This window comes from Neofelis nebulosa, chromosome 10 (assembly GCF_028018385.1).
Source record: "Neofelis nebulosa isolate mNeoNeb1 chromosome 10, mNeoNeb1.pri, whole genome shotgun sequence".
NCBI classification, from domain to species: domain Eukaryota; kingdom Metazoa; phylum Chordata; class Mammalia; order Carnivora; family Felidae; genus Neofelis; species Neofelis nebulosa.
The window spans coordinates 62,213,138-62,236,739 of NC_080791.1; the positions used below are offsets into that span (position 1 = coordinate 62,213,138).

Genomic DNA, 23,602 nt, shown 5'->3' on the forward strand with positions numbered 1-23,602 from the left:
AGAGACCTATGGATCTCACATCATAGATAGGATCCTCAGCCTCACTACTGATCTATCTGCCTGGGAGCACACATCTATGAACTCTCCATGAAAGACCCACCGTGATGAATTTCCAACATATTGCATACCTTTTTTAGAGGTAGCAAAGGCTTTTTCTATACATTATTTCATCAAATTTTCTATTATGTCCACAAGGTACCAAAAAAAGGGTTAATTATTCCATTTTTAGAAGAAGAAACTGTTTCTTTGAGATGAAAACCTTCCCAAGGTCACACAGATGGCAAATGGGAAGGGAGACATGAGCACATTGCTTCTGGCTCCAGCATCAGGATTCTCCCTTCCCCCCAGGTCAGGCTTCTGAGGGAGGAGGGATCAAGTGCATCAGTGGTATGGAAGGAGAGAGGAAGGCAGCTGTGTTGTTAGGATACAAGGAAAGAGATACAGGAACAACATTTTTTTGTCATGCCTAGGAGTGAGATCTGGACACTAAGGAAGCCAAAGACTGTTTCAAGAAGACTGAAGAGTTCATTCCATGCTCCAGATCTGAGGGCAATGCTGCGCATACATAGAGGTGAGGAGAGCCAGGACAGGAGGGCGGGTATGGGAGCCCTGTGGTGTCAGGGACTTAACTGGGGAGCTGGTATAGTTTCAAAGAGAGGATAGAAAGGAGGAGGGTTTTCAGAGAAGGAAGGATATTGCTTTAGGAGATGTGGTTATATCTAAGGGGGAATAGCTAGGTGTCCAGTTCATCATCTCAATTACCAGTTTATGGTCTACCAGGGCTCCCGTCTGCTGGCCCTTCTTTGGAGAAGAGATAGGTATTGGTGCTTAATCATTTGCTTCTAATCAACATCATTGAATCTTTTATCATTTCAGAGCTAACACATGTCCAGTGCTACTGGGGTAAGAAGTTACTGGTTCTTCAAATCCCTGGGTTCTGATCCCCTTTCAGAAATTTGTGATTTCAGGGCACCTGGGTGGCTCAGTCAGTTAAGCGTCCAACTCTTAATCTCAGCTCAGGTCTTGATCTCAGGGTCGTGAGTTCAAGTCCCATGTTGGGCTCTGTGCTGGGTGTGAAGCTTACTTTAAAGAATTTTTTTTGTGATTTCAGAGATCTCATGATCTTAGCCCCATGTGTTTATATATATTATATATGTGTATAATATATATAATATTATATATTTCTCTATATATATTTAGTATAATATATATAATATTATATATTTCTCTCTCTCTCTCTCTCTCTCTCTCTCTCTCTCTCTATATATATATATATATATATATATATATATATATAAATACATTTCTCCAGTGTTTTGCCCCCTTCCCCAACCCATAATACAAGCTCTACCTGGTCTCTTCCCATGGTCCCTCTTCACTAGATAAACCTATCTCATATATCTTACCTGATCTTATAATTTTTTTTCCCTACAGTGGACATCACACTGAATCCAATCAACCTAAATTTAAACCTTGTCCTTTCAGAAGATCAGAGACAAGTAATGCCTATGCCAATTTGGCCTGTTAAATCTTATAATTATGGTATCTTGGGCTCCCAAAACTTCTCTTCAGGGAAACATTACTGGGAAATAGATGTGTCCAAGAAGACTGCTTGGATCCTAGGAGTATACTGTAGAACATGTTTCCGTAATATAAAATATGCTGTTAGACAAGGCACAGATTATCAAAATGTCTTCTCCAGATACAAACCTCAATTTGGCTACTGGGTTATTGGGTTACAGAATAAATTTGAGTATAAAGCCTTTGAGGAGTCTTACACATCTGATCCCAAGGTCTTGACTCTTTCCATGGCTGTTCCTCCCTGTCATGTTGGGGTTTTCCTAGACTATGAAGCAGGCATTGTCTCATTTTTCAATGTCACAAACCATGGATCACTCATCTACAAATTTTCTAAATGTTGCTTTTCTCAGACTGCTTATCCATATTTTAATCCTTTGAACTGTCCAGGCCCCATCACCCTGTGCCCACCGAGCTCCTGAACCTTCTTAGTCTCTCATCCACTTCTGTGTGGCACCTCTTGTCCTGGGCTCATCTACACCTGAGCTTACCCGCTTCCATCCTTTCTCCTTTTATTTTAGAATGTCTTTGTGCATGCTTTTCTGCATGTATGTAAAATGAATGTGCACTTTTTACCTTTTTGTTTCTCATTTAATTCAACTACCTTTATAGTTTTGTTATTGTTGTATTTTAGTAGTCGTTCTGTGGTTTAAGCTTATGTCAGTACCTTGATATTTTTTTTTTCACAGATTATTGAGGCTCTGTTCATTGTTTTCATATTGGATAATTTGTATTAATCTACTTTGAAGTTCACTTAGTCTTTCTTTTGTGATCCTGAATTTCTCTTAAGCCAGTCCTACATTATTTTTTGAGTGATTATGGCTTTTAGTTTTAGAATTTCAACTAACAGAACTATTTTTATTTGTCTTTTGACATTTCCTATTTGCTCATTAGTATAACCATATTTTCTTTCATAACCTTAACCTTAGATTTAAGGACTGCTGTTAAGTCCTTGTCTTTTTTTGTTGTAAATCCTTGTAAATATGATATCTGGATTATCTTGGAGTTGATCTCTATTGATTGCTTTTGCTCTTGAGTATGGACCATGTTTTCTATTTTCTTTGTATGTTAAACAATTTTAACATGTACCTAAAATTCCCCCAGGGGAATTGTGAATGGGATGTAAAGACTCTGGATTCTGTTAATTTTTCTGAAGAATATTTTTTTCTTCAGGTAGTTAACTTGGTTGAACTCAAGTCCTAAATTCTCCCCTGCATTTTGCAGCAGGTGAAATCTCTAGTCATTTCTTGTAGCTCTATTTGGGCTACTTGGTATCTGTCTCAAACATGTGTAGTTCTGATTGTTGCTGAGTGTGTACGTACAGTTTGGGATTTCCTTCTCTGGATCTCTCTTTTACAGACATTCTTTTGCCATTTTTCAGCTGTAGGTACATCCTCAAATTATTCTTCTTGCTCTTCAAGTTAATAAGTCTGTATGTTGCTGAGTTTTAATGTCCTACTTACTACTAATTGAGGTTTGCTTTCAAATAAAAACCCACAAAACCAGGAAACTCCTCCAGTAGTATTCCCTTCTTCCCATGGTCGATTACACTGTAGATTCTAGTGTTTGTCACTCTCTAGTGCCTTCATGTTTTTTGTTTTGTTCTTACAATTGTTCAAGGTTCATAGTGTTGACGCATAGGTAACGGGTACTGTTTTGTTAGAATAAATACCTCTGTTTGTGGAAACAGAACAAGTTTTGTTTGTCTTGGGTATCCTAAGCTATAAGTTCAATTGTTGAATTTTAGTATTTTTTTCTTTTTTATACAAACTTCCAGATTTTGTTCAAAGTGGTTATACCATTTTGCATTCCCACATATTTCAGAAAGGGAATAATGGGATGGAGTAGGATGGTTAATGCAGACATAGTAGGAATAGATGTGTTTTTACATATATCTGGTTAAAACTGGAGGGGACTGGAGAGCTCAGAGTCTCGCTGTGTGACGAGTGCAGCATAGTGGTATTGATTGCAGTGTTCACAAGAAATGAGCTTCCTCACCCAAGTACCTCTTCTCTACCCGGTACTTCTTCCTTTGCCAATCCTTGCACAGATCCAATATCCATGGTTTTACTCCTCTTCATCTGAATCTCTGAAATGACCCCACATCCATGGTCAGTATCTTGAGACATTCTTAGGAAACATTAGCTTTGCAGCTGAGAGAAATCAGTGGCGAGGTCAGGTCCTGTCAAGATACCTGAAAACTTGGGCAAGCAGAACATCTGAATTTACTATGCTTCTCCCACCAAACATATTTTCTCACCAGAGCGGAGTACGTGTCTATGTTCTACATTCCAGCTTATTATCTTCTGAGTTACCGGGAAAAAGAAATCTTTCTTAGGGCTATGTATTTCCCCTCCAGTCATTACATCTCTTGCTTGCAGAGGAATCTAATGAAATATCTCCCCCTTTGGCCCGTGGATTTTTAATACTTTTTGCATTTGAGAAAATCTTAGGGTAAATAAAGCAAAAGTTAACGTGGTTAAAGTATATCGGTGGAAACAGATAAAACACCAATCCACGTAAACCGTAGGAAGAAAAGAAGAGATGTGAAAAATTGATTAAAATTTGTCAAATGTGGAAACAAACCCAGAGCCCGTCAATGGATGAATGGATAAAAAAGATGTGAGATATATGCAATGGAATACTACTCAGCCATAAAAAAGAATGCAATCTTGACATTCAACAACACAGATGGGCCTTGAGGGTGTAATGCTAGGTGAATTTAAACAGAGAAAGACAAATACCATATGTTTTCACTTATATGTGTAATCTAAAAAACCAAACAAGCAAATAAAACAAAATTCATAGATACAGAGATCAGATTGGTGGTTGCTAGAGATGGGGGTTTGGAGGTGGGCAAAATGGATGAAGGGGATCAAGAGGTAAAGACTTCCACTTATAAAATAACTCATGTAACATACAGCCTGATGACTATAGCAAATAATACTGTGTTGCAAATTTGAAAGTTGCTACAAAAGTAAATCTTAAACGTTCTCATCACAGGAAAGAAAACATTTTCTTGATTCCCTATGGTGATAGATAGGAACTTGATTTATTGTGGTGAACATTTCACAATGTGTACAAATGTTGAAACATTATGTTGTACACCTAAACTAATATAATGTATGTCAATTATACTTCAATAAAAAATGATCAAAGGGGAATCCAATATATGTTATTGATACCAGAAGAGTAACTGAATTCTATGATGTGGCAGCAACTGTGTTCAGAGCAAGAACAGTGTATAGAAGCATGATTTATCATCAAGATGTTCCATTCAATTAAAAATATTTTTAAAATTATATATCTGTGTATCTATCTTTATATGAAATGACTTCTAATAGATCTGAGGCAATAAGCAACAAAATAGGGAAAGTCCCTGCCTAACCTCATGAAACTTGAAGTTGGGGGTGGCCACTGATATTGCCACTGATAATATCAGTAATACAGTAGGTTTCCTGCTGCATTTCTCTCTGTTGCTTTGCACTTCTGCATATTCAATTAAATTTTTTTAATGTTTATTTTTTTTTTGATAGAGAAACAGAGCACAAGCCGGGGAGGGGCAGAGAGAGAGAGAGAGAGAGAGACAGAATCCAAAGCAGGCTCCAGGTTTTGAGCTGTCAGCATAGAGCCTGATGCGAGGCTCAAAGTCACAGACCATGAGATCATGGCCCGAGCTGAAGTTTGATGCTTAACCGACTGAGCCACGCGGGCTCCCCTAATTTTTTAATGTTTATTTTTGAGAGACAGAGAGAGAGAGAGCACAAGCGGGGCAGGGGCAGAGAGAGAGAGGGAGACACAGAATCCGGAGTGGGCTCTGGGCTCCAAGCTGTCAGCACAGAGCCCAATGCCTGGCTCAAACCCATGAACCTTGAAATCAGCGCTCACCTGACTGATCCACCCAGGCGCCCTGCATATTCATTTTCTAACTCAAGGTATAGTGGCTGAGTCCTCACCTCCAGAAGTAACCCTTGTTTCAGCAAGGACTGCCAGAGAGAAATTCAAACAAAGGAAGCTCTAGATAAAGAACTTATGGCATCTCTGTGGGCCATGGCCCAGGACTCTGGACCAGTTGTGCACTGAGTGCAACAGAAGAGAGAGAGAGGCCTGGTTTTGCTCAGGGATGCAAAAGATGCTATGAGGAAGACAGTAGGGTAAAGTCAGAAAGTTCTTTGAAGCTTAACAATTTAATGTCTGTCAGTATTAATCATGTAGGATTTCTGCAGTGCTCTCCACATAAATTCCTAACACCCTGTCCCCGGGTCTGGGAACCTTAATGGTGTGACAGTCAGTCCCTCTACAGCTCCTTTGGTGTTTTCTAGTTCTACAAGTTTTCCAAATTCAAACTCCGAGATCTCCAGCAGCTCACACACACAAAATTACTAACTTTGCTCATCCTTCTCCTTGGGTCATTGCCGCCACCCAGAAACTGAGCTCACCTGGGAGATCAGCCAGAGCACATAGGAAGGATTTCCATAAGGGGCATCTTGACGACTGTTAATAAAACAAAATGAGATGCTTGTTTGGTGTTAAATAATATGAAAGGACATCAGAAGAAGGGGCATGTTAACAATATCCTAAGACCCATGAGAAAAGCGAGAGTAGGAAAGCTTCTTTATTTTAACTACCTTTCCTCCTGTGAATGACAGCTACACTCCAGACTGACTCATTCAGACTGCAGATCCCATCAAAACTCTTTTTTTTTTTTTTTTTTTTTTTTTTTTTTTTTTTTTTTACAGTGACTTCCTCTTATCTGACCAGGTCTTTTGGGATTAAAGTTGACTTTTTAAACATTATCAGGGGCACCTGATGGCTCAGTCAGCTAAGCGTCTGACTTCAGCTCAGGTCATGATCTCATCGTTCCTGGGTTCCAGCCTTCTGTCTGCCTCTGCCTCTGTGCTGACAGTTCAGAGCCTGGAGCCTGCTTCAGATTCTGTGTCTCCCTCTCTCTGCCCCTCCTCTGCTTGCACTCTGTCTCTCTCTCCTTTAAAAATAAACAAAAAAAAAAATGTTAAACATTATCACCCTTAAAACACCCTCCTTGTACAGTAGGCTCTCCTACATCACTGTTTGGCATGCATTCTTTGAAACTGCACAGCTCCCCTGTTTCGTTATCATTGTCATTATCACACTTCACCACCGATGCCACTTGACATAGAATTTCAGAATTGTTAGTCAGGGTTCTCCAGAGAAACAGAACCAATATGAAGGAGATTTATTATGAGGAATTGGCTCACATGATTATTTGGGGCTGAGAAGTTCCAGGATCTGGTGGCTGCGAAGTGGAGACCTAGGAAAGCTGGTGGTGTAAGTCAGTCCGAGACCAAAGGCTCGAGATCTGGGGTGGGTAATGGTGTAAATTCCAGTCCAAGGACAGGAGAGGACCTGTATCCCAGCTCAAGCAGGCAGGCAGACAGGAAATAAAAGGGATGAATCCCTTTTTCTTCTCAGGACCCGCAACAAATTAAATGATGCCCAACAACACTGGTGAAGACAACCTGAGTCGACAGATTTGAATGATAATCTCATCTAGAAACAACCACTTCCCAGACAGACCCAGAAATGTTTAATCTGGGCACCTCGGGGCTAGTCAAGTTGACACATGACATTAACCTTCACGATTATTTTCCTGCTTCGTTTTTATTATGCTAGGATTTTAGAGATTATATGCTGAGAAGTATTAGATGCGTTGCCCAACATGACACTTGAAACAGCTCCATCTTCCCAGCCTCCGTAGAAAAAGCGTCATTTTTGGCCGTCTTGAATCCACAATCTGAAGGTCAGCTTCGCTGTGCTACCACTCTGTGACAGCCCCTGACTGACCACCTGAGTGAGGTAATGCCAGATTTGCACAGTCCTGCCCTCTCACACGCCGATGAAGACACACACCGGTCAGATTCACAGACCCCAGCGGGGGTATGCGGAACTGTAGACAGCCTGCCCATGTGGCCGCCCCCGGCCAGCCTCAAGTGCGAGTCCTCCTTGTGGGAAAGGAGGAATTTTATTCCCTCCCCATGACAGCTCATTTGTAGCGGAAAAAGGAAACGCGGGTGTGTGTGAAGTTACACTGCTCGGGTAAGCCTCCTTCTCCAAAGGCCGCCTTAACCCTGATAAAGCACGGGAGCAGCTGGAGCACAATCCCGGGCCCATCCGGCCGCGGCTCGGAAACCTGGTCATTTTCCTGGGGGGCGGGGGGGGGGGGCGGGGGTTCCTATGCGGAGGTCTCCCATTGGTCGGTGGCCTCTCCTCCTGTCCTGCCTTCCCCCAAGAATTCAACTTCCGTTTTCACTTTGCTCCTCCGGGTCTCAGCGGAGATTAGCGCCTGGTTTGGGGACAGGATCCTGACCACGTCTGCCTCTACTCTTCTTCGGGGAGGCACGACTTCTCCCCTGGTGTCGGAAGCTGTGTGCAGTAGTTTGCGGAGGGCAGAGGTGGGGAGAAGAATCGAATTTTGGGGTGAGTCTAACGTGGGGTCTCGCAGCTGCTGTGCAGGGCGGGGCAACGCCCAGTTTGCAGCCTTCCTGCTGAGAGTGCCCGGTAGGGGTGCAAGTAGGGGAGGGGGTGTGGGGGGCGGGGAGGGTGGGGAAGGCCGGCTGGAGGAGGCGCAGTCCTCAAAGAAGGGAGCTGTGAAGACTGGAATGGAAGGGCTTTGTTCTTTCTTGGAAGGAACCTTCATTTCTCTAGGCAGAGTCTACCCTGGAGATTCTCCTTCCCATTCTGCAAGTGTGAATTGCACCTTGCTGAGGACAAGCCAGAGTCCTCCATTTTTCAGAGGTAGAAAGTTACTGCTCTCCACAGCAAGAGCGAAGGCAGAAGGATCTTTGAATCTTAACGTTTGAATGCCTATCGCCTAACAATAAAGTATTTCTGCATGACTCTAGATAAATTCTACCTTGGCCTGTCTGTGCCTAGGAGCTTGGTGGGGTGATAACCGGCAGGCCCTGCAGCCTTCATCTGTGAACTCGTCTAGAAGGTCCTTGAGAATCACCAACCTTACTCATCCTTCTCCCGGGCCATATCTGCCTCGGAAACAGGTTGCCTGAGAGATCAGGAGTGAGGGGAGCATTCTCCAGATGTGGGGTCTTTTCTAACTTTTAATAAACAGAATGAGTTTGATTGGTGTTAACGATGTAAAAAGATGTGGGAAGAAGTATGTTAGAGAATCCTGAGAGCCAGGAGGGAAGGGAGTTTACAGCAGGGGAGCCTTTGTTTACTCCACCCCCTTCCCATAGGAGGTACAGCTGCATCCCCCTTACAGCGGGATGGGGGACACCCGTCACTTCAAATCTCTTCTCCCACCCTGCCTGACTTTACTTCATCTGACCAAACGTCACTTCATCAAAGCTGATTTTGGAGGTTATTACCTCTGCTGCATATTCCTTGCGCCCCTCTCAGCCACTGGTCAGTGACTGGCACCTGACTTCTGAACTCAAATAGTACACCTCTTGTCATGCCAATGATCACAGGGTTTTAGAATCGATTTGTTTACTTTTCTGCTTCCTTTTTCATTTTGCTAGTTTTATAAGGAGTTCATATTAAATAGTATTAGATGACTACCTGGCAAATGAAACAGCACAATTTTCTTTTCCCATTCTACTTAGGCAAAGTGTCTCTTTCCCATATATGTCCATAACTCGTGGCTTCATCATACTTAGAGAAACAGTTTGGTTTAGTCACAAAAGAATCAAATTTTGTGTGTATCTTTACTGTTTGGACTTTTACATAGTTAATTGTCTTTTTTTTTTTTAATATTTTTTTTTAACGTTTATTTATTTATTTTTGAGACAGAGAGAGACAGAGCATGAACGGGGGAGGAGCAGAGAGAGAGGGAGACACAGAATCTGAAACAGGCTCCAGGCTCTGAGCTGTCAGCACAGAGCCCGACGCGGGGCTCGAACTCACGGACCGTGAGATCGTGACCTGAGCCGAAGTCGGACGCTTAACCGACCGAGCCACCCAGGCGCCCCAGTTAATTGTCTTTTTATGTCCTTTTGCTTGTCCTTAGCTCTCGCCTCTGGAACACGTCGAGTTTGCATTCTCACGAGCTCAGATGTATGGAGAAGACCCATGAGTAGGGTCCTGACACCTGTGGCAGCCAGCTGACCCGGGAGTTCTGTCAGGCAGATACCACTCATGTTCCCGTATCTATCTCCCAGATTGCCACAGAGCCCTTGGATCACGGCTTAAGTAGCAGTGAGCTCCTACCCCATGTATGGCAACTCCAGCCCCTTTGCCCATTCCTCCTCCTGTGTCAGTGGTGACAGCAGCTGCTTTGTCATTAGCTCCTTATAGCCCTAGTGTGACAATAAACCCCACAGCCCTACAGCAGGATGCATTCGCTGTTACTCCTTCCCGTAGAAGGCTCTTGATGCTTCTCTGCACTGGTTGTATCTTGAATGGGATGAGAAATAATTGGAGGCCTCACTCCATGTTCATAACATAGCTTGGCTAGATATTATCATGTAATAGGGGTAGATTTTATTATGTAATAGGTACATATAATATAATATCTACCTCTGATAAGATACCTACCTCTCATCTTCCTGTTTGTCAGAGCCTCATCTGACCCATGGTCTCTCCAGCTGGGGGCTTACTTCATATGGTCTTTGAACTATTTTCAGTATCTTTACCATTAGCTGGATTATATTTGCAGGGCATGGCTGCCTTATTCTCATCAGGTTTCCTTTATGCATGATGAACGTGGCATGAGTGGACAGTTTTAGTAGATTTAAATTTATCTCCATGCTGCCTTCATAGCTTTCCCCTCCCTTGTGTGGAGCAAAGGGAAACCTTATCGGTTGTCTCATACTGGAGATCGTTCTTTACCATCAAACCTTGGCAGCCATCAGAACCTTAATCATTACTGAGATCTTCCCTTTCTCTGTTTTTTGCCACATACCCCTGTTTGCCTGGAGCTCCTGACAGAACCCCTGAATCTAGACTGTGGCCACAGAGCCATCAGAGAATGAGTGTCATTGTGCTACCACTGTGTGACACCCACCAGCTGCAGTTGTGGTGACTGACCACTGGCAGTAGTTTCCACTTTGGGTCACCATTTCCATCCATGCAACCTGACAAGACTCAAACCTCCAGGTTCATTTAGCTTATCTGGGGGCCAGAGGACAGGAGGCACAGCATGCTGGCATGGCTGCTTTAGGTGAGCCATCAGTGATGGCCCTTACAGTGATACAGGAGGTATTTTATCCCTGGTATCTCAGCTTCTTAAGAAACCAGACTAGGTAGATGTGGGTGAACCTGCCATCCATAAGCCTAGTGCTACAAAGGGCTGATTACCTGGTGAAATCCCATGAGTACAGCTTCCAGGGGCCTAAACAAGACCTATTTGGCCCTAAGAGTCACAATCCCCTTGTGAAAAGCGAGTCTTTGCTTACCAGCCGGCATTTAAGGTCTGTATAAAGTCTTCCTAGTCCCAATGCACTTTACACATCAAGCCATTTTTGCTGTTAATATTGTGGCCTTGCAAGACAGCTGACCTTCCGCTTCATTGTAACCTGGTAGGTTTCCCAGAAAAACGAACAAGAAACTACCCGCCAGAAGAGTAAACCAGTGTTACCTTTACCAGAAGAAAGATCCCAAGCCTGATGTTAACCCCTTGTTCCCAACTCCCAACCCTATCCTTTTACCTCATCTTATCTCTCACTCTTACTTGCTGCCCTCCATTTCCTTCATCAACTTGTCCCTCGAGCTATCATCCTCCTTCTCCGAGTTGCTGTGTGGGCATCCCACCTGACCTTCCCAGTTCCACACTGGATCCACCTAATCTGTCACACAGCCTGAGTGCAGAGCTAAATATACTCCTACTCTTCTCTGATGAGAAAACCTTGACAATTTCTCCCTGCTCTTGGAAAAGATTCCCTAAACGTTGTGTAATTTGGGGAGTGTTCTATTTGATGGCCACTGAAGGCTCATGTGATGTCAAAGGCCCAGCAATTTTCTGCACCCCAGCCACACTGACCTTTTAAAACTCATACAAGGTGACATGTTTTCTCTGACCAGATCACTTCCTCTACCCAGTACATTGTGTCTCCTGTCTCATCCCATCTTTCCTTCATTTTCTTCAGCTTTCAATTCAACCCTTCTGTTTGCAAGTTGGAATTCTTGGATAACCCTTTATTTACCCCATTATTTGTTTTCCCAACAGTATGTGCATCTCTCTAGTAGTGTTTTCCACATCTTCTTGCACACGCTGTGTGTGTGTGTGTGTATGTGTGTGTGGTCTATTATTTAATTTATGAATGCCAAGTCCATAGTGGTTTAAACCCTCTGTTTTTAAAAATTTTAATTCCAGGGGCGCCTGGGTGGCTCAGTCGGTTAAGCGTCCGACTTCGGCTCAGGTCACGATCTCGCGGTCCATGAGTTCGAGCCCCGCGTTGGGCTCTGGGCTGATGGCTCAGAGTCTGGAGCCTGCTTCCGATTCTGTGTCTCCCTCTCTCTCTGCCCCTCCCCCGTTCATGCTCTGTCTCTCTCTGTCTCAAAAATAAATAAAACGTTAAAAAAGAAAAAAAAAATTAAAAAAAATTTTAATTCCAATATGGTTCACATATAGTGTTATATCAGTTTCAGGTGTACAATATAGTGATTCAGCGCTTCATACAACACATTATGCTCATCACAGCAAGTGCCCTCCTTAATCCTCCTTGCCTATTTAACCCATCCCCCACTCACATCCCCTCTGGTAACCATCAGTTTGTTGTCTATAGTTAAGAGTCTGTTTCTTGATTTTTTTCTCTCTCCCTCTCTCTCAGTCTTTCTCTCTCTCTCCCTCTCTCTCTCTCTTTCTCTCCCTCTCCCCCCCCCCCCCCCTTGCTCGTTTGGGTTAAACCCTCTGTTTAGACTTGTTTTGGTGTTTATGGGTATTAGTCCAGTTGCTGGCATTTAATTCATCATTAATGAAAGTTAATTGAATAAACTTGCCCAATATTTTGAGACTTCTTTGTCAAGACTAACATTTCATCTGTGTTTCTATTTTTTTTTTTTCAGGTATTTGACTCATATGATCCTATGAGTATATACCATCTCCCCTACTGTCCCCCTACATACACACCTTTAGGTTCCTGTTAATGTCCCTGGTTTATTTCCTGGCCACGCTGAAATCTCACTGGTTATAAACACTGGACTTCCCAGAACCTCTCAGCTGGTCTGGATCTCTTCATCCCCACACCTTCCATTGTTCTGGGTGTTAATTGGGTCCTTTTGTTTGCCTTTGATGAGCTCATTGGGATAGGGGACAGACCTCTGTAGGAGGGCTTTGAATACGTTAAGTTGATCCCAACTCTGTATTGGAGATAAATGATCTTTGTAAGTCACTTACCACCTCTGTTCACACGTCTGATGAAGGGTTTGCTTTTGCCGTGTACACAAACATACTGTCATATATTATGTCATGATAAGAGAAATCACTGCAAACTTCTCGTAAGTGATGTCAATGGTTACACTGTAAGTTAGAGCAGGATTTTTTGATAAGAGAACTTGTTGAGAGTTTACTGAAGTGTAAGAGTGAGTCATACCGATGTCAGGGGCAGTATCCATGCTGAGTGAAAGACAGGTATAAAAACCCAAAGGCATATGTGGATGGGTGCTTTTTACAGTGGGGCTGTGTTTTGGAGATGGCAAAGAAAAAGCAAGGGAGATGGTAGGTCACACAAGGGTCTTGGTAGAGGAGGCCTCAGGTCATCTTTTTGTTTAGTAAAATAAAAGGAAAATAATAGTCGTCGCAGATAAAGATGGGATTTGTCATGTCACATGAACCAGGAGTAATGCACTTGAAATTATTAAGAAAAGTCCTGTTTACCAGGTCCCCACGCTCTTTTTTTGTTTCTCCACCTTTTCTTTCTTGTCCTTCGATATTATGATTTTGGCCTGTCCTCGATTTCTGCGCAATTGGTGTAATTTTATTCCTACCTTTCTTATTCTGGCCCCTTTTAACCTTCCCAATCATGCAGGGATCTGTGAGCAAGAAGAGCCACAGAAGTCAGGACAGGGAGCAGCTGCTATGGCTTCTGAACTCCTGAAATGCTTACAGGAGGAAGTGACCTGCCCCATCTGCCTGGACATCCTGACACAGCCCCTGAGCCTAGACTGTGGCCACAGCTTCTGCCAGGCCTGCATCACTGCAAAGACCAAGGAGTCCACGACAAACCAAGGAGGGGAAAGCAGATGCCCTGTGTGCCGAATCAGGTACTGTACTGGGGAGCTGCGGCCTAACTGGCATGTGGCCAACATAGTGGAGAGGCTCAGAGAGGTCAAGGTGAGCCCCGAGGAGGGGCAGAAGATAAATCTCTGTGAGCGCCATGAAGAGAAACTCCTGCTTTTCTGTAAGACGGATGGGAAGGTCATTTGCTGGCTTTGCGAACGGTCTCAGGAGCACCGCGGTCACCACACGGTCCTCGTGGAGGAGATTGCCCAGGACTACCAGGTAAGAGACCAGGATGGAGGAAATACAGGGCAGAAAATGATACTTGATGAGCAATCTCCACTTTGTACTCAACTTGCATTCCCTTGTCACCATAGACCCGAGGGCTGTGCCCAAGCCTGTGATTTTGTCTTTCTATTCTCACCTTCCAAGACCTGAAAGACAGTTTTTTTGTTTGTTTGTTTGTTTGTTTTTGTTTTTTGCCTAAAGAACATTTTTGGCCATTCCATTCAATTACAACTTTTTGTAACCCTACCACACAGGTTTAACCAAAAGTAGATACTTTTGTACCTTGCGCTAGATGGGTGGAGATTTCGTGCCCAAGAGAGGCTCTCATCACTCCGTTGAACAGTAGGGTAGATTGAGATGTAATTTCTTTCCTGGCTGCAGGATTCAGCTTGTTCTTCTGGTATAAAGAGAATCAGTCACTCTCTTTTGACAAGGGGATGGTGATGTCCATCACCTGAGTCTTAAAGAACACATTCACCACCACCTCAAGTTTTCTTCCAAGTTATGGATTCTAATTGCTATTTTCACCGGTTCTGTAAACTCTTGTCTCTTTGGAGATCAGCCTGATTTTTCCCCTCATTTATACCCTATGCTAATGCTGAGGAATCTCATAGCTTGACTATGGTGTGATTCCTGTCTCATAGAAGAAGCTCCAGGAAGCTCTATGGAAGCTGAGGGAAGACCAGCAGGAAGCCAGGATGTTGGAAGCTGGTATCGGAGAAGAGAGAACTTCCTGGAAGGTAGGAGATGTTTCCTGAGGGAGTTTGACAAAAATCTAGACAGGACCTTGGGCCTTACTAACAAAGAGCCTCCTTCCTTTTTGTTCCCTGATAGTTTCTATGTCCAAAAGTCATTTGATTGGTCCTCTTCTTTATCCTTTCCCTGATAAGGGTTGGGGCTGAGAAGTGAACCTATTATAAATGAACACAGATGTTTAGAAGCAGGTATTCACATAGAAGATGGCTAGTGAATTCTGTGCTACATTCCTGTTGTGATTTTGAGTCTTTGATCTTTCTAGGGGAAGACATTTAGCAATGACTCATGGTTCTGTCCGCACCGTTCAGTTTTCAGCCAAGGGTGAAGGGGTGGGGGTCAAGAATAATATGAGGAGACTTGGTTGTCCTGGACAGCTGTGTGAAAGCTAAGCCACACCCAGGGATCCCATTGGGGCTCAGGGTTAGCCTCAATAATGCAAACTTGAGGCCATTATTTTGGAATGTGATGGAGAAAAGATGATAGGAAAAGTCAGCTTTCCCAAGAATTGCTCCCTGGCTTCTATTTCATTTCCCTGTGAGAACTTTCCAAAGAAAGGAGTTCTCTTTCTGGTTCCTAGTCTTGGCCTGATAGCCCAGGTACCTCTCTCTCTTTCTCATTCCTGAAGAAACAAATGCAAACTGAGAGACAAAGTATCCAGGCACAGTTTAAAAAACTGAAGGACATCCTGGAGTATGAGGAGCTGAGGGAGCTGCAGAATTTGGAAAACGAGGAGAAAGCTGTTCTTGGCAGCCTGGCTGAAGCTGAGGATGAACTGGCCCGGCACAGCCAGCTGTTGACCGACCTCATCTCGGATCTGGAACATCAGCTGCAGGGGTCAACGATGGACATGCTGCAGGTAAGACTCGGGAAGAAGCGCCAGCACCTGAGATTTGAGAAAAATGAAGACCAAGTTTCCTTCTCTCCCGTGTTGCTTTGCTCTTCCTGGTGGTGACTCTAAGGTTCCTTTGGCCCTGCAGAGTACCCCTTTCCTGCATCTCTGTCAGAGCTTATAGGAATAAATAGCAAGGAACAATTGCATATTTATTTATCAAGTGCAGTGCAGAAATCTGACTGTGGAGAGAATTTGCTTAGTATCCAGGGATAGTCTATGGCCCTCTGTTATCTGTGATCTAGTGCTAAGGACTTATCTGGTACCTCTTCCCGATTCAGCTTGGTCACAGACGAATGAACTTCATATCCTGAGACTTGTTCTTCCCTCATAGAATGAACTAAGATTTTTCTTCTCCCTCCTTTTCTAGTTTCTGAAAAACAAACAAAAAGTAAGTGGTGAAGGACTAGTATTATTTATTCTTAAAACATTCAATAGAATTCACCCAGTGAAGCCATCTCATTCTGGGCTTTTCTTTTGTAAAAGACTTAAAATAATATTTAAAAATATGTATTAGGTTTATTTACATTTTGTTGAAGTTCTTAAGTCAGGTTTTGTAATATATGTCTTTGTAGGGATCATTCCACTCTAAGTTGCCTGATATATAGACATAAAGGTGGTCATAATAATCACTTATAATACCTCTAGGTTTTCCAACACTCACAGTAATGTCCCCTCTTTGATTCCTGATTTTGGTGGTGTGCTTTTTTCTTTTTCTTTCTTTCTTTCTTTCTTTTTTTTTTTTTTTTTTTTTGGTCAGTTTAGTTGTCTTTGGTCAATTTGTCTTTCTTGATTTTCTTCAAAAATCATCTATTATTTCATTGACTTTCGGGTTTTTTTTAACCTTTCTGTGTCATTTGTGTCTGCTTTTATCTTTATTGTTTCCTTTGTGTATGTATGTGGATGCACACATGAATGCGAGTATGTTGGGTTTAGTTTTCCATCCTTTTTCTAGTTTCTTAAAGTAGAAACATTCATTTCTTATTTGAGACCATCTTTTCTGATAATAGTATTTAATGATATAAATGCATTGCATTTATTTCGTTTAGCATAATACTCTCTAGTTCTATCCATGTTGTTGCAAATGACAAGATTTCATTTTTTTTATGGCTGAGTAATATCCCGTTATATATAGATATCACATCTTTATCCATTCATCAGTCAGTGGACACTTGTGCTGTTACAATAATTTGGCTATTGTAGATAATGCAGCTCTAATGCTACATTAGAGTGCATGTATCCCTTTGAATTTGTATTTTTGTATTCTTTGGGTAAATCCCTAGAAAGTGTGCGTTTAATTTAATAATACTTGATTTCCCACTTTTTCTTCTGCCGCAGATTTCAAATTTAATTTCTTTGCAGTCAGAAAACACATATTTTATTATTTCAGTATTTGAATGTATTGATACTTGTCTCATGGACTAAAATAGTGTATGTCCACAAACTTTTTCTATATGAATTTGAGAAGAACGTATATTCTGCGTTTGTTAGATATAATAGTCTATAGATGTCAGTTAGGTCAAGTTGGTTGATATTATCATCCATGTCTTCTGTATCTGCAGATTTTCATACAAGTTATTCTGTCAGTTATTGAGAGTGAGCTATTGAAATCTACAACTACTAAATTGTCTATTTTTGTTTAATCCTTTCAGTTTTGCTTTGTGTATTTTGAAGCTCTGCTGTTAGGTACACATACGTTTATAATTGTTATATCCTTTCTTGACATACTGAACCTTTTATCATTCTGAAACTTCCCTCTCATTCTCTCATAATATTTATTGTCTTAAAGTCTATTTTGTCTAGTATTAATATAAATACTTGAGCTATCTTGTGATTACTGCTTGCATGGTATATATTTTTCTATCTTTTTACTGTATTTGTGTCTTTGGATCCAAAATATGGATCATGACCTGAGCCGAAGTTGGATGCTCAACCAACTGAGCCACCAAGCACCCGTATAATCATTGCTTTTTAATTGGGATGTTAAAACAATAACATTTAATGCAATTTTTGGTGTTGTTGTATTTAAATTTATCATATTGCTATTTTCTTTCCATATGTTGCCTGTAGTTTTCATTGTTCTGGTTTCCCTTGACTAGCTTTGTTTGAGTTAAACAAATATTTTAAGTTTAATTTTAAATTTTCCTATTTCTGTGGGAGTTTTGTTTTGTTTTGTTTCAGTGTTAGTTTTTTCCCCCCATAGTGGTTATTCAAGTGATTACAGCATGCCTCTTACCCTATCCTCATCTACCTCAGATTAATACTAATTTTAATACCAATTTTAATTATTGGATACATGATTTAAACAATTTTTTTAACGTTTATTTATTTTTGAGACATAGAGAGACAGAGCACGAACATGGGAGGGGCAGAGAGAGGGAGGCACAGAATCTGAAGCAGGCTCCAGGCTCTGAGCTGTCAGCACAGAGCCCAACACGGGGCTTGAACCCACAAACCACAAGATCATGACCTGAGCCAAAGTCAGACACTTAACCGACTGAGCCACCCAGGCGCCCCTACAGTGATGCTTTTAATATGGGCACCTGATCCAATGCAGGGCAGTGCCATGCAGCCATAAGAGGTTTTTTTTTGTTTTAATTGGGAAGAGTAGTTCTTTTTTCTTCTGGAGTTTATATCAGGAGATTCATGTTTCCTTTATGAACTGAGAATAAAGTCAATTAAGAGGGAATAAGTAGAATTTGGAGAAAGACATAGGGTCCTGATGACAGGGTTTGAGCTTCAAAATTAAGCTTTCATTAAAGTTATAACTGCCCCCAGATCCTTTTCTCTACTTAATCTAGTTTTGATTTTTGTCATATACAACACAAAAGCCCTAATACAGAGAGCATTTATTTTTAATGGCCCTTGTAGACCCACCTGTTGGCCTAGTTTTTGGTGACATGAGAGACGTGAAGTCTGAGGTAGAGGACATCAAATATACTGGTAGATATTTGTTCAAACAAATGAAGCATTATCTGTGATGATAAAGAAAATCAGATGGCTAAAACCTTTAAGAAAGTGGACTAAACTGAACTCATACTATGTATGAGTTATGTATGTATGTATTATGAGTATGTATTATGTATGTATGTTAACCAAATGGAATTTTAAATAAAAACTTGGGGCGCCTCAGTGGCTCAGTTGGTTAAGTGTCCAGCTCTTGATTTCAGATCAGGTCATGATCTCAGTTTGTGAGATCGAGCCCCGTGTCAGGCTCTGCACTGACAGCATGGAGCCTCCTTGGGATTCTCTCTCTCCCTCTCTCTGCCTTTCTCCTGTACTCTCTCTCTCTCCCTCTCTCAAAAACATTTAAAAAATTAAAAATAATTAAATAAAAACTTTAAAAAATTAGACAAAGAATGTGGACTGAATTGCTTGGTGGAGACTGAAGTGCGTTGTAAATATTGTAATGTTTAGGACAGTGACTGAATGGATATTGACAACCTTATGAACAATGGAGTGTAAGGGAGGAGACGGTTTGGTTGGTGAATGGTAAGTTACATATTAGACATCCTAACCTACTTGTTTCTGTGGCCTGTTTACTACTGAAATCATTAACCTGCGTTTAAGAGACAAAACTGAGTAAAAACATAGGGTTGGAAGTTAAGTGGACATGGGTGTGTGTTGAACTTAAGGGAGTGGACAAGGTCACTTACAGATAGCGTGTAATGAGAAGAGAGACTTGAAAAATGCCTACCTTCATATATTGCTCGTATCCTCAGCAAAGGCATGGAAACCTCTTGAGGGATATTATTTACTCATCTTTGATTCTCCAAAGCCTATCCTGTTGTTTGGCAAATCCCCTTACGTTTCTATTGAATAAATGAAAGAGCCATGCATTATTCATATCATCTCATGCACTTGGGGAAAAAATTATGGAACTGTTGTTTTCCTCATAAATATGTCTCCACTACAGATACTAGAATCTTCATGCTTTACTTCCACAAGGCTCAAAGCTGTTTCTACCTTTTAGGAAATCTGACAACCTCACATGAGTCTTCTGGAATGATTAGCCTGGGTCTTATCTTTACTTATTTGCTCTCACATTGGGACCATCTTTATTCCCACCGTAGGGTTGGTGAGGATGTGATGATGCTTTGTAAGTGGGGAGAACCTGTTACCTCTTGACTCATGTTTTCCCTTTTCTCCCTAGGATGTGAATCACCTCATGGAAAGGTATGTGTGGGGGATCAGAGATGGTGAAAGAGGTTTAAAGGCATTAGAGTTCTGTGGTGATCAGTTAGAATAAAACATTTCTCAGGGCCGGACAATTTGGATGTATAGTTTTATGTGAAATTTCTGTTCACAAATTGTGGTTTGAGTGTTCTGTAACTGTTGAGAATAGACCAGGCTCTGTGGTAGAGAATTTGGGTGGTGGGAAGTCACACAGTTTGGGTCAGTAGCAGTATCAAGGCTAAGGCGTGGCAGACCCTTGTGACATGATAGCTTTTATTCACCTTGCATGCCCATATCTAACTCAGGTTCTCATATTTCTTAGGCGCTTGGCTTATCCTGGGAATGTCATATCTTCTTTATCTGCCAAGCACCCAGAGTTGGAGACAGCTCTCTTATATTTAAATTTCTGCCCTTGGAATGGAAGAGACCTTCTATGCAGCTCTTAGATTTCCAAAAACAGACTCGAATCTCAAGAAATATTTTGGCCCTAGTATACACAAGTGATCCATCTTGATCTCATACATTGGAAGCCAGATTGGAAAGGTGGCATCCTTGTGTCTCAATTTTGCACACCTATGTGACAGCATCGAGTTTTTTCCTAACACAGGAAATTCAGGCCATCGTTAGTTTGGTGCTCAAGTTCCAAGTGTTTGCAAACTTTCCCAGAAAACCTGAAAGCTCAGATGTTATTCTGAGGGCTTTCCTGCTGGGAAGCAGAGTTTAAGTTTTTTTTAAAGGTACCAAAGTTTTGTTTTGTTATATCCATTATTTCATGTAATTTTATATGATTTCTAGGATTTAGAAAGGGAGAGGTTCATGATTTAATTTTGGAAACTGTGCCTCTGAGAGGTCAAGACCTTCTTAAGGTCACACAGAAGGCAACTGAGAGAGGGTAGGTATGAACACTTTTCCCTGACTCTAAGGTCACAAGTCTCCTGTTCTTTCTCAGGGTATTCAGGGTTCAAGCGCTTCAATGGGGTGAAGATAAAAAGTTGTGTGGAGGGACAAAAAGTCAGAAGTGTGGGGTTCAATTTTTGTCATCCCTAGGAGCAGGGTCTTGAGTCTGAAGAAACCAAAAACTTTTCTCAAGGGACAAAGGAACACATTCCGAGCTCTTGATCTGAAAGAGATAATACAAGCCTTTAAAAAAGGTGAGGAGTGTTAGAGCAAGTGGGTGGCTGTGGGAATCTTGTGATGGCAGGGGCTAAATGGGGAAAAGGGCACAATTTCTGGGTATGGAGAGAGAAGACAAAGGAGACTGGATGTCCTGTGCTGATGATATGGTCATATTTCATTGGGTGTCTGGTTCATACTCTCCTTCACCAGTTCACTATCTCACCATCATCCCCAGTCTTTCCCCTGATCTTCAGGGGAAAGAGATTTCAGGGCTGCCTCCCTTGCTTGTGTTGATTATGGGGTTTTGTTTTGTTTTGTTTTTTGTTTTTTGAGAGCCGACACATGTTTAGCACTAGCAAGGTAAGGAGATATCAGTATCATCAAGCCACCTTGTACTTACCACCTTTCAGAATTTTTCATTCCTAGTAGGTCTTATGTTCTGAGACCCATATTTTCCCTTGTAACACATAACGTACATATTGTGCTTCTTCAGTGTTATACCTGTCCCCGAAGACAGATTTTTCATAGTTCCCACTCCAGTTATTCCCAAGATCAGATCCCTCTCACAGGGTCACAAATAAAGCTACGTCATATCCCTCACCCAACCCTGTACTTTTTTTGCAGCTCACGTGATTCCACACTGACCCCAAAATACGACGTATTTTGGCATTTCTACGGGACGAAGACCAGTGAGATATATGTGCTGGTGGAAATCAAATAATGCATGTAACAGCGATTATGGTGTCCCGGGCTCCCTGGTTATCAGTTCGGGGAAACATTACTGGGAGTTTGATCTTGGGGGGTATATGATAGAACATGCCCAGAATCCAATATGAAATTTCATGTTAGACGTACTTAAAATTACCAACATGTTTAGTCTGGGTATCAACCTAATATGGCTACTGCGTTAAAGGGTTACAGAATCAACTTGAATATAATGCTTTTGAGGAGTCCTCCTTCTCTGACCCCTTCATCTTAATCCTGGCCTTGCCTGTTCCTCCCCATTGTGTTGGAGTTTTCCTAGACTACAAGGCTGGCACCATCTCCTTTTTCAATGTCACAAACCATAGGTTTCTCATCTATAAATTCTCTTCATGTTCCTTTTCTTAGAAAGCTTTTCTGTATTTCAACCCTGGGAAATATACTGACCCCCATGACCCTGTGCTCGCCAAGCTCTTGAACCTTCTTACACCCCTACTTACTTCTTTGTAGTTGCGCTTGCCTTGGGTACACCTAATGCATTGAGTCTGTCTCACCGTGTGTCCCTTGCTGCCTCCCTTTTCTCTACGTGAACACCTTCATTCATCAGCAGGGTGTACAGTTTGCCTTGAAGAATGTTTTTCCCAGTATGATGTTTGCATTAGGAAAGAATCTCTGTTCATAATTTTCCATAGTCCCAACGGAAAAAAAAGGGCTGATGCCTCATAAAGAAAGATCATTATTGACAGAACAACTCTGCCAGATTGTTACAATCCCATTTCCTCTGTCATGACTAAAAAGATGAAGGAAATCTTTTCAACAATTTTGATGTATTATCAAAGACCTAAGTGTAGGAATTATTCACTAAAGACTGAACCCTTAGTGGTGTGTCAGTGTTCTCATGATGCCTCTTACTCATCAAAGAGTTCGGGAGAAAATGAGAAAATATCATAAATAGTAAGAACGGAAGTTTATGTTCAGTGTGTCTGAGTTCCTGTCCTCTCTCCACACATAGCAAATGCAACCTTGAATAACATACATTAATGTTGTGTTTATTTTCTTAAAATAAGCTTGGTGTGAAAACTGCACTGTACTTAGGATCATTGTGAGAAAATAAATGTCATTAAAAATAAAGCATCTAGGGGCACCTGGGTGGCTCAGTTGGTTAAGCGCCCGACTTTGGCTCAGGTCATGATCTTGCAGTTTGTGGGTTTGAGCCCTTCGTCGGGCGCTGTGCTGACAGCTCAGAGCCTGGAGCCTGCTTCAGATTCTGTGTCTCCCTCTCTCTCAAAACAAAATTAAAAATAAATAAAACATTAAAAAATAAAAATAAAGCATCTAAGTGTCTCAAATTATTAATAAATATTATAAATAATTGCTCTACTAATTCCTAAAAAATATAAGCTGTGTCAGTGTCTCATGAAATTCTGTGGGATTCAGTTTTCTCATTTGTAAAAAGAAAAGAAAAGAAAAAGTACCTGATGTAGAATTGTGAAAATTAACAAACAGAATGTTTTCTAGTACATAAGCAGGATCCAATAAGGTGTCTATTCATTTTTTGGCTCCCTCTCACTGTGACCAAAATAAATGATCTTAAGAATACATATTAGCTTTCTTTCAACATTAGTACCTTCGTTTGTTTTAAGAAATAAAATAACTTCATTAAAGAATTTCAATTTTCTTTAAATTTTAGCTGATTGTAAAATAAATTAATTTTTTTTGCATAGGTGCCTAGTCTTTTTTTTTATTTTTTCTGCAATAATTCTGTTTCATTGAAGTTAAATATTCATTTGAGATGTTGGCCCAGCTTTAAAAGTTATTATTCACAGTGATACAGTACAAGAAGTACAATCATGGGATTTCTTAGCAATGGTGTAGCTAAGTGTTTGCTTGCCTGGTCAGCTTTCCTTTTGCAGTGACTTGAAAGTTCTCAGGAAGGAAGAGGG

General features: G+C 41.5%; 1 protein-coding gene and 1 long non-coding RNA gene across 7 annotated transcripts in view; one reads left to right on the forward strand and one right to left on the reverse strand.

Moving 5' to 3' along the window:
- TRIM34 (tripartite motif containing 34) overlaps positions 1-23,258 on the forward strand; it is a 39,414-nt gene extending 16,156 nt beyond the window's left edge. For 2 of the 6 annotated variants that reach the window (XM_058687994.1, XM_058687993.1), the window contains exons 6-13: positions 471-571; positions 877-903; positions 13,542-14,014; positions 14,665-14,760; positions 15,402-15,632; positions 19,819-19,841; positions 20,889-20,992; positions 21,582-23,258. In XM_058687994.1, coding sequence (XP_058543977.1) covers positions 471-571; positions 877-903; positions 13,542-14,014; positions 14,665-14,760; positions 15,402-15,632; positions 19,819-19,841; positions 20,889-20,992; positions 21,582-21,601 — 1,075 coding nt within the window. In that variant the 3' untranslated portion in view covers positions 21,602-23,258. The other 4 variants (XM_058687995.1, XM_058687999.1, XM_058687996.1 and 1 more) reach the window with 4 other exon arrangements.
- Positions 15,805-19,460, reverse strand: LOC131487359 (uncharacterized). The gene is made up of 3 exons (XR_009249712.1): positions 19,363-19,460; positions 18,543-18,640; positions 15,805-16,038 (listed from the first exon to the last, which is right to left on the reverse strand). It is a non-coding gene; the product is annotated as an uncharacterized LOC131487359 (long non-coding RNA).
- Positions 23,259-23,602: the final 344 nt, after the last annotated feature.